The sequence below is a fragment of the Rattus norvegicus genome, chromosome 1 (genome assembly GCF_036323735.1).
Source record: "Rattus norvegicus strain BN/NHsdMcwi chromosome 1, GRCr8, whole genome shotgun sequence".
NCBI classification, from domain to species: Eukaryota; Metazoa; Chordata; class Mammalia; order Rodentia; family Muridae; genus Rattus; species Rattus norvegicus.
The window spans coordinates 78094264-78104956 of record NC_086019.1 but is presented as its reverse complement, the minus strand read 5'-3'; the positions used below and the strand labels follow the sequence as shown (position 1 = coordinate 78104956).

At 51.9% G+C, this 10693-nt stretch overlaps 1 protein-coding gene across 3 annotated transcripts; it reads right to left on the bottom strand.

The window, feature by feature from the left end:
- Positions 1 to 41: 41 nt before the first annotated feature.
- Positions 42 to 6335, bottom strand: Il11 (interleukin 11). Of its 3 annotated transcripts, none has more exon segments than NM_133519.5 (5): positions 42 to 1172; positions 4066 to 4227; positions 4337 to 4423; positions 4532 to 4704; positions 6215 to 6335. In NM_133519.5, coding segments are annotated over 5 exon segments (600 nt in total). In that variant the 5' UTR covers positions 6222 to 6335; the 3' UTR covers positions 42 to 1001.
- Positions 6336 to 10693: the final 4358 nt, after the last annotated feature.

Here is a 10693-nt window from a genome sequence, read left to right as displayed (position 1 = left end):
GCACATACAGTGGGGTGAGACAGGAGACTGGTACACTGTCCTTCTAAAAATAGTGTTTATTATTGTTTGTAAACGTGTCATGCAAAATACAGTCATGGTGGAAACTCTGGAAAATGCAAGCACAAACAATAACAGTCACCCACAGTGCCATCTCTTGTTTTCAACCCTGAGGCAGCTGTTGTCAACATTTTGGTGTTTCCATTTTGAAAAACAAAAAAAATCTATATCCATGTATAGAAAGAGAGGTTCTATCCTCTGCTGCTCTCGGGGCACAGGGACGTTCAACATCTAAAGAAGTCTTTGCCTGGAACTTCCCTAACTAGATTCATCCGTCCCCTGCCCCCCCCCCCCCCCGAAAACCTAAGTTGTTTCCCATTTGCCAGGGTGCGTGACTCTTGCTGAAACACCTTGAACCTTGCTATCTCTGTACCATGCAGGTGCTGTTAGACATGAGGTGTTTCGGTCCGTTTGCTAAGTATCTGTTGAGGACCTTTGAAGTGCTAGGGTACCGGTTTACACTCAGATCCCTTTGGAATATTCCTGCTAATAACCTCTAAATAGTTATATACCCCACATTAATAGTTAAATACCCCACTTCTCTGTGTCACAAAAAAAAAATCACATTTTGGTATAAAAACCCCAGGCTTCCTTTCCCCCCCTCCATCCTCCTAATATAAAAAGTAATTGTTTAATAAATAATAAAAAAGTGAGGAAGACACTGTGAATAGACTTCGTAAAGACCCAGGACCCAGGATCTCAGTTCCCTGCTCCTCAGGGTCTCAGATGCACCCACCCCAATTCTTTAAATAAATAAGTATAAATAAGCCACAGGTGAGCCCCCTCACCCAGGTCTCCTGGAAGGACTTTATCTAGCTGGGTGTGGCTGTTTGGGGTGTGGCATGCCCCTGTTCATCATGCTCCCCCGCTCCAAGTACCAAAATAAATAAATAAATAAGATCTGGCTTTAAAGGACGATGTCGATGGTGGCTTTCAGTCCTGAGTTACAGCCGAGTCTTTAACAACAGCAGGCCCCGCACGGCCCAGTCCAAGGTCAGGTGCAGCCCTCCTAGGATGGCATGAGCTGCCCGGATGCTTCCCCAGGCCGAGGCAGGAGGGCCCAGAGGGACCGCAGGTTGGTCCGGGGCTGCCTGGGGCAAGGCTAGGCGAGACATCTGTTGAAGGGAGAAAGAAGGTTAGCAAAAGATAAGGGGCCTGGGGCTTAGAAAACTGAAGCTGTGTTGGGTGTGGTGGTTCTCAGCTGTAATCCCAGCACTTGAGAAGCAGAGGTGGAAGGACCAGGATTCAAGGTTACATAGGAAAGGCAGTTTGGGGTACATAAACCCTGTCTCAAAACAAAAAGACAAAAACAAAAACAAGACTGGAGAGATCGCTCAGTGGTTAAGAGCACTGACTGCTCTTCCAGAGGTCCTGAGTTCAATTCCCAGCAACACATGGTGGCTTATGACCATCTGTAATGGGATTTGATGACTTCTTTTGGTGTGTTTGAAGACAGCTATAGTGTATTCATATACACAAAATAAATCTTTTTTTATAACTTTAAGATTTATTTTATTTATGAGTACACTGTAGCTGTCTTCAGACACACCAGAAGAGGGCATGGCATCGGAGCCCATTACAGATGGTCGTGAACCACCATGTGCTACTGGGAATTGAACTCAGAACCTCTGGAAGAACAGTCAGTGCGTTTACCCGCTGAGCCATCTCTCCAGCCCCCAATAAATAATTCTTAACAAATAAACCCTGCAGCTTGGGATAATGCACAATTAATAAAGGAGTAAAGTACCTGCCCCACAATCAAGAGGACATGATCTCTGGAACTCATGTAAAAAAGCTGGGCACACCAGCATGTACTTGTAATCTAAGTACTGGGTAAGTAAGACAGGAGGATTCTGGGGGATTTGCTGGCCATCCAGTCCAGCTCAATTGGTGAGCTCCAAGTTCAGTAAGAAACCCCTTCTCAAAAAGCAGAGCAGAGCCTCTGAGTTTGAGACCAACCTGGTCTACAGAATGAGTTCCAGGATAGCCAATGTTACACAGAGAACCCCTCAAAAATAAAAATAAACACAGAGGGCTGGAGAGATGGCTCAGTGGTTAAGAGCACTGTCTGCTCTTCCAGAGGTCCTGAGTTCAATTCCCAGCAACCACATGGTGGCTCACAACCATCTATAATCAGATCTGGTGCCCTCTTCTGGTCTGCAGGAATACATGCAGGCAGAAAGCTGTATGATGTATACATAATAAATAAATAAATGTTAAAAAAAAAGAAAATTTCTATGTTTAAAAAAAAATAAGGGGCTGGGGATTTAGCTCAGTGGTAGAGCGCTTACCTAGGAAGCACAAGGCCCTGGGTTCGGTCCCCAGCTCCAAAAAAAAAAAAGAACCAAAAAAAAAAAAATAAACACAGAAAAACCTCAACAACAAACATAATCAAGGCTGAACATGATCAATAGAGAAAGATGCCCAATGTTGACCTCTGGACTCTAGGCTCTCAATTCTGTATGTTCAAGTCTTTTTTTTTTTTTTCTTTTTTTCAGAGCTGGGGACCAAACCCAGGGCCTTGTGTTTGCTAGGCAAGAGCTCTACCACTGAGCTAAGTCTCCAACCCTATGTTCAAGTCTTAATAGTCTTAATGAACACACACACACACACATACACACACACACACACACACAGAGAGAGAGAGAGAGAGACAGAGAGAGACAGAGAGAGACAGAGACAGAGAGAGAGACAGAGACAGAGAGAGAGAGAGAGAGAGAGAGAGAGAGAGAGAGAGAGAGAGAGAGAGAGATATTACTGTACTAAGGACCAGGCTAGGGAATGAATTCTAGGGAATGACATTGGCCAATTTCTTCTCAGTAAGTCAGAATTAGTGTCTTAAGAGCTTAGAGTCCAGGGTCTGAAGTTAGGAGCAAGAATTTGAGACCTAGGGTCTTTAGAGTCAGGGACCAAAGTCTGAAGTCTATTAGACTACTGGTCTGAGGTTTTGGAATTTGGGGTCTTGATATTTTTGAACCTCATAATATTGGAAATGAGACATAGAGCAGGGCGGGGAGTATTTTGAAAGGAGATCTTATACGTCCAGATTGGCCTCAATCTCACTATACAGCCGAGATGGACTCCGTCTCTTCATGTACCACCCTCCAAACGTTGGGAGCACAACCGGTTGCTACCATACCTGGCTTTGCTTTTTTTAAAGACAGGTTTCTGCTATGTTTTTCCATAGCTAGCCTGGAAATCACTAAGTAGATCAGGCTGGCCTTAAACTTGTGACAACCACCTACCTGTACCTCTTCATGCTGAGACTTACAGGCCACTGCCACCGTGCTCAGCTAGGGTCTAGACTTGAGGTCTGGCATTGTAGAGTGTCAAGACTGGTTTGGTCAGGATCTTGAATCTTAGGGACTGGAACTGGGTGCTTGAGATGTGAGGATCTGGCAGGAGGCTGGGATCTAGGACTTTGGGCATTAGAGGTTTACAGCTTTAGGCGTCTTAAGGCCTAGGCCTCTAATTCTCACGAGAAAATCTAGATCCTGTTGACTCAGGGTAGGGGTCTTAGGCCTAAGGATCTTGGGATTCAGGGTCTAGACTTTTAGACAAGTGGTCAAGATTGGGGTTTCATAGTATCATGGGCTGGGTTTTGGGGACACAAGACAATGAACTATGGTGGCTTGTCACCTTGAGGATCAGTTAAGAGCTGCTCTGAGGGATTCTGGGGTCTTGGGACCTCAAGGTCTCACAGTTACAGGATCTTGGATATCTCATTCTCAGGGATCAAACTGGGGGCTGGAGTTCAAAAGTCATCCAGGATTCTGAGGTGTTAGGATCAAAATCTCAGCAGAGTGGTGGTGGTGCACCCCTTTCAGCAGAAGCAGGTAGAGCTCTGAGTTCAAGGCCAGCCTGGTCTACAGAGGGAGTTCCAGGACAGCCAGGGCTACTCAGAGAAACCTGTCTGAGTGGGCAGAGGAGTCAAAAATCTCAGTCTTATTGTTTCTTAGGGTCAAAGGGATCGGAATGGAAGTAAAAGGTCTTGGAGCCAGAGCATACCAAGAGCTGTAAGCGACGAAGTAGCCGTTCCAGTCGGGCTTGCAGGGCACCCAGCTCTGGCTCCAGAGTCTTTAGGGAAGGACCAGCTGCCCGGCGCAACCACTGTACATGTCGGAAGTAGGACATTAAGTCTACTCGAAGCCTTGTCAGCACTCCAGGAAGCTGGGGACAAAGAATGGAAACCAGGGGACAGTTAGCACACTCAGTTAGTACCCTCAGTTAGTACCCTCAGTCATCAGTCTTTCAAGACGCCCTATCAGCCAGCTCTCACCTGCAAAGATCCCAGTGTCCCAGCGCTCATGGCCAAGGTAGGTAGGGAGTCCAGATTGTGGTCTCCATCAGCTGGGAATTTGTCTCTCTGGTGAGAAAGAAGCTGTGAGGGGAGCCCCAAGCTCTCCCCCTCGTTAGGTGCCCAAGAGAGAGAAGTGACTGTCATTCAATATACCCTGTCCCTCCAATCTCCTACCATCTGTGCAGCTAGTTGCCGTGTGTCTGCCAGGAGGGACCTGGTCAAGAGGACAGCGCTATCCAGATCTGCACGAGGGTCTGAAGACACTCGAGGGGAGCCAGCTGGTGGCCCAGGGGCAACGACTCTATCTGGCCAGAGGCTCAGCACCACCAGGACCAGGTGACAAACACCTGTGGACAGAAAGAAATCAGGCCAACTCTGTGTCTGAGGTAGTAGGGCTGGGGTCTAGATTCTTCTGCCTCTAAGAAGTCTAGAACCTGGGTCTTGAGTGAGGTAGGCTAGAGTCCAGAATTTTGGTTTTGAAGGACTTGAGGTCTGGACTTTACGGTTTGGAGGAGGAGGGATGAAGCCTGGATTCTGCGTCTGAGGGAGGGAAGGCCGGGCCTCGGGACCCTGGAACTGAAGAATGAGGGCTAGAGTCTGGACTCCAGGTTCTGAGGGAGGAGAGCTGAGGTTTGGACTCCTGGGTCTGAGGGAGGAGGGCTGGAGCCTGAACGCCTGGATCTGAGGGAGGAGGACCTGGAGGTCTTGAGTCTCAGGGTGGGGCGCCCCAGGGCAGGTCGCAAAGCCCGAGTCCGGGCGGGCTTCCCTCTCCCTGCCTGGCTCTGGCTGCCCCGCCCGTCGGAGCAGACGCGGCCCGGGGCGGGTAGACGGGCCGGGCGTCTCCCGTCCGCCCCCGGACGCCGGAATCTGGGCCCCGGGGCGGGGCATGAGGGGGGAGGCACAGGCCAGAACCTGCCCCCCTCCCCTGCCCCGGGAGCCGGAGCCGGCCTGGGAACAGGAGTAGGAGCCAGAGACTGGAGCTGACACCCAAACACACGGATTCCTCTCCAGGAAGGCGCCTGGACCCACTCCCATATGCCCACAAAGGTGGCTGCAGAAGGCTGGGCCGTTGCGTCGGGGAGGACCTGGGCGCACCTGGTCGGAGAGGCGCTCAGGGACGCACGCAGCTGGAGACCCAGCGGGCAGCGTTCGGGGCTCAGGGGCTAAGGACAGCTCCTTTGCCGGCTGCCCATCCCCCAGCTGCCCCGCCCACCTCTGGGACAGCCAGCCAATCAGAGCCCCCCGGGCCGCCAAGCTCACGTATCACACCCCCAGCCCGCCCCCTGGTCCCCTCTAGCTGTGCCTAGTTCTTCGCAAGCCCCTCCTCGGCCGTCTGTCGGTGCACCCGTCCCCTAGCCGGTGCGCATCTGTCTGGTTCTTTAAACTCTCTGTCCGCACCTCTTTCATTTGCCTCGCCTGCCTGGTCCCGGTCCTCTGGGGCTTGCTGTCATCATCTGGGATTCTGTGCCTTAGTTTCCCTCCCTAAGCCACGCTGTTGGGAGTTCGTGGTCGTCTCTGTTCCTAGATTCCCACTGACTCCCTGGGATACCCGGGGCCCTTAAGGATCACCTCCGAACACCTAGCCCTCTGTCAGTGTCTGGCTGTCTCTTGCCTCTTGCGCGCTCTCTCTCTCTCTCTCTCTCTCTCTCTCTCTCTCTCTCTCTCTCTCTCTCTCTCTTTCTCTTCTCTCAAACTCCCACTTTTCTCACTATTCTTTCTCAGTCTGACTCCCCATGACTCCTCTCTTCTAGCCCTCTGTCCCTACTCTGTTTCCCATCCTCCCCACCCCCTCAATCCTTTTCTCCTTCCTTCCCCCCAACCCTGTCCCCTCAACCCCATGAACTGGAACCAACTTACAGTTCATGTCCCCACAGGCCAGGGGTTCCCCAGGGCAGGGGGCAGGGAGCCGGGGGGAGGGGGCCTTTAACCCTTCCCTGTCCGCTGCCGGGGGAGCCCAGGGGGTCAGCTGGGCCTCGGCCTGGGGAGGGGAGGTTTGTGAGTGTGAGCAGCAAAGGCCAGGCAGTGAGGGAGTGTGTACGCCTGGGGGGTTATATAGGGGGCCGGGGCGGGCGGGCGGGGGGCAGGCAGCAGGGGAGGGCGGCCTGACACATCCTGACTCACCCTCCCTCCTGCCTTTTCCATTCAGACGAGCCGGCTGCCTAGCAGGGCTCACACCGCCTTGCTCGGAGGAGGGCACGGAAGGAAAAGTTGGAAAAGTTGAAAAGTGAAGGGGGGGTGGTCTGAGAGGGGCCGGTGAGGTCATTGGCGTCCCCTCCCTCCACCTCCACGGGCTGGGACAGACACAAGGCTCAAGAGCTCTATGGAGCCTGGCTGTGGGTGGTGGTCTGCATGGACCAGGATAGTACTGAGAGATGGGGAGGCAGGAGGAGAGGCAAGTCCAGGACCTGAGGAGGTGGAGGTGAGGGGGAGAATCTGAATGACAGAGAAGGATGAGAACACTGGGACAGGGATGGAGCCTCTAAAACCAGGATGGCAGAAGATGCACAGAGATGAGGACAGTAGGATATATAGATACCTAGTCTCTAAGATGGAGAGACTGGGAAACTGAGGAGCTGAGGGTGTGGCTCAAATGTCAGAGTGTGATGGTATACACCTGCACCTCAGCACTGGGGAGAGGAAGGCAGGGGGTTCAGAAGTTCAAGGTCATCCTTAGCTACACAGTAAGACTGAAACTAACCTACAGTACTTGAAACCCTATTTTAAAAAAGAAGCAGAGAGGTTGGGGATTTAGCTCAGTGGTAGAGCGTTTGCCTAGCAAGCGCAAGGCCCTGGGTTCGGTCCCCAGCTCCAAAAAAAAAGAAAAGAAAAATAAATAAATAAAAATAAATAAAAAAAGAAGCAGAGACCCCTTAAAGAGAAAGGGGGCACGACATGGAAAGAAGATGCAGGCTGCAGAAGAATGTACCAAAGATGGGGTCACCTTAGAGACAGGTTAGATGAGATAAGATGAGGACCAAAAGAAAGAAGGAGAAAGGCTCTCTACAGAGGTCTCTGGCCATATTGCTGCCCTTCCCCCCAACTCCACAGTTCTGTAGATGGGGCAAGTAAGACCATCTTCTGTGGCTAAGGAGTGGGTAGGAGTGCTGCACAAACACGAGGACCTGAGTTGAGTCCACAGCGCCTATATAAAAAGCTGAGCATGTGTAACTGCAGCGCTGTGGGTGGACAGGTGGACACAGCAGGATTACTAGAGCTTGTCTTCCAGCCTAGCTCCAGATTCAGTGAGAGGTCCTTCCTCAAGGGCGTAAGGTTGAGAGTGACAGACCCTCAGTGTCCCTTTCCGGTCTCTTATACACTTGCATGTAGGTCCAGATACCCACCCACATATGCATACATTCCCATACACACATACCTCCCTTCCTACCCTGAAATGCCACAGTGAGAAGTATTGTGCAAACTACTACTAGAAAACTGTTTCTGGTCTCATGGATACTGAGGCACAGGTAGTCAAGGAGAGAGATGGCAAAAGTGAGTAGGTGGGTACTAGAAACTTAGAGCCACATAATAGCCTATGCAGGTAAAAGCTAAACACACCTGTTCAGGGACTGCAGCAGTACCCTGTTCAATGGATGAATACCATTGGTTCAGAATTCACAGCCCGTTAAGGGATGGGGACATCAAAATCAACTCACATACATCCCAGAAGCCTCCTCCTCAAGAGGGAAATGGGATAGCTCTGGACACAGGACAATTACATGAACTGCAAAAAAAAAAAAAAAAAAAAAAATCTCTTTGTAGACCACCCATGCTGGTCTTTTAGGCCCATTGCATTGGTTGGAGATGGGGGAGGAGGGCGAGGGCTGGCTCTGGACTGACTGGCAGCCCAGAGGCTTCCCCTCCCCATCTTTCACCACTAGGTGGGGAGAACTGCTCAGATCCCCCAGGGGGTGAGGTCACAGCCCCCCCCCCATGGTGGGACATGACCTCATCGCCTCAGGTACCAGCTCCTTCTCTTTCTTAGTCTGTCACATCACCCCTTTTAGGGGCCCCCCAGGGGCCCTCCTCAGCCCCTGCTCCTGCTGGGACCCAGGTTTCTGACCACTGGGTCTCTGCCTCTCAGGGGGCCTGTTTCCGGCTGAGTCAGCGTGGGGGGGGGGGGCCCAAGGCTGCGTCAATGAGGGGAGAGCTGACGTAGCCCCCCCAGACCATGAGGGCTAGCCAAGGTGACTCAGGCCACCAGCTTGGAGAATGGCCTGGCCTGAGGGGATAGGGGACTGGGCTTGTAGCCAGACCTGGCCAATACCAGGGACTGCAAATGCCAGCCCTTTCCCCCAAATGAGATTCAAGAACTCATACCATCTCCCTACCTTTCTGTCTCCCCATATTCGTATTCCTTAAACCCATGGTACAGACCTCAGCCCTCTTCCCTCAGGCCCAGGGTCTCAGGTATTTAACCCTCCTGAGATGGTTAAACTCAAGCTCAGGGTACAGACCGTAATCCTCCTCCCTCTAACCCAAGGCTGTAGATCCCAGCCCTCCAGATCCAGGCTCTCAGGTACCCAGCCCTCTTCTATCATACCCAGAGTACAGGCCCTTGCTCACTTCTTTCAAACCCAGGGCTCTAGACCCAAGCCTTCCTCCCTCAGACCCAGGGAACAGACCCCAGCCAGCCCTCCTCCATCAGACCCAGGGTACTAAACCCTCGTTTTTTTTATATAATTGGAAGAAAATTTGATGTCCTACAATTTGGGGGAACTTTGTGTTTGAGGAAGTTTGTGAGTCTGGGTCATGGGCTCCTTGCTTGTTCTCAGTCCTGCTTCACTTTCCACCCTGGGGATTGTGGGGAAAGACTCATCTTCCCCAGAGTGACCACAGAAAGACTGGAGTGGACTTGGGACTCCTGCCTGGGTCTTCCCTGGGTGAGGGTTGGGGTACCAGTTTTATGGAAATGAGAAAAAAAAACAGACGAGGTGGGAGACTTTGGGAATTCCCCAAAATGACAGAAGACAGCAAAGATAAACAAATACAAACAGGATTTCATAGCCCAATGATGAGAAGACAGAAGCAAAAAAAAAGTGCTAGGAACACCAGCTTGAGTAATCAAAAAACAAAGAAGAGGCAAAGAGAAGACCTCTGAGGCATTTCACCAAGTGTCCCTAGGATGTGGGGATCTATCCAGGGGGGCCTTCCTTGATGGTGTGCTGGCCCCTGGGTGAGCTGGTGCTGGCTGGGTGTGATGTCAGCACATCCCAGGCTGTGTGTGTCCGTCTGTCTGTCCCTGGGGGGTCCTGTCTGGCCTCTGGGGGGTGACGAGGCAGGTCAGCCACAGAGGCAGCCTAAACCTGTCATTAGCGGTGAGAGTCTTGACGGTGCCCCCCCACCCCAATCCCAATCCGCGGTCCAGAGCCAGGCAGCTCCACCCCCACCCCCTCCTTGATCCCTGAGGAATCCAGGGAATTGGGAAGTGGGTCCAGATGGTGTTGACACAGGAAATGGTCAGCAGCTGCATGGCCTCAGCCTGGTAACCCCTCTGACCCCCACCCCCAGACCCCCTGCCGAGCCCCCTCGGACCTGTGTCATCTCTGACGGAGTCAGCCCAGGGCCCACTCAGCACCCTCTAGGATGTTTACTGGAGGACCCGGGGATGAAAGAGTCACCCTCGTAAGCTTGAGAAACAGAAGGGGCAATCCAGGCCCCGGTCCTTTTTTCCCCTCAGATCTGAAATCTGGGCCCCAAGCTTCCTCAGAATCAGGGCTCTAGACCCCAACACTCCTCCCTCAGACCCAGGGAGCCTTCCTTCTTCAGACCTCATAGTCTTGGATCTAATTTCTTCCCCTAAAAGCCTCAGGAAGTCCAGGGTCCAGCTCTTCCTGCTCAGACCCAGGGATCCCAAAACCTGCCACCCTTAGCCCCTAGCGTCACAGTTCTCAGTCTCAAGGATTCCCTTCTCCAGACATCTTCACTCCCTCAGACTCAAGGATAATATCTCCCTTCCTTCCCTCAGATCCAACACCTTCAGGATGCCCCAGCCATCCCATGAGTCCAGGGCCAATTCCTCCCTCAGGAACTGAGAAACCCTTCTCACTATGCCAAGTGGATAGTGAGCTCAGGTGCGTGAGGAACCATGGTAACATGTTCTCTAATCTGACTTCTTGGAAGCTAGGAGGGCAATCTTGGCTAAAACAAACACAAACAATCTGAGTTGCTCTAGCTTGTGTTCCCTCACTAACAAATAGGAAACTGAAATCTCTTTGGGGACCCAAAATTTTTGGCAGGAGTCACCATCACAGCTTCTAACAGTGACCACACCTCAGTCCTAGCAGGGCCAGGTAGTCAGTCCCGCCCCTGGTCTGTGTTCCCCAAAGCAGAGGCCTG

Excerpts from the sequence above, each read along its gene's own strand:
- Il11 (XM_039085515.2), bottom strand. Across the intron at positions 4,228-4,336 it reads GGACACTGGGATCTTTGCAG|CTTCCTGGAGTGCTGACAAG; the intron begins GTGAGAGCTGGC and ends CTTTGTCCCCAG. Across the intron at positions 1,173-4,065 it reads TTCGTCGCTTACAGCTCTTG|ATGTCTCGCCTAGCCTTGCC; the intron begins GTATGCTCTGGC and ends TCCCTTCAACAG.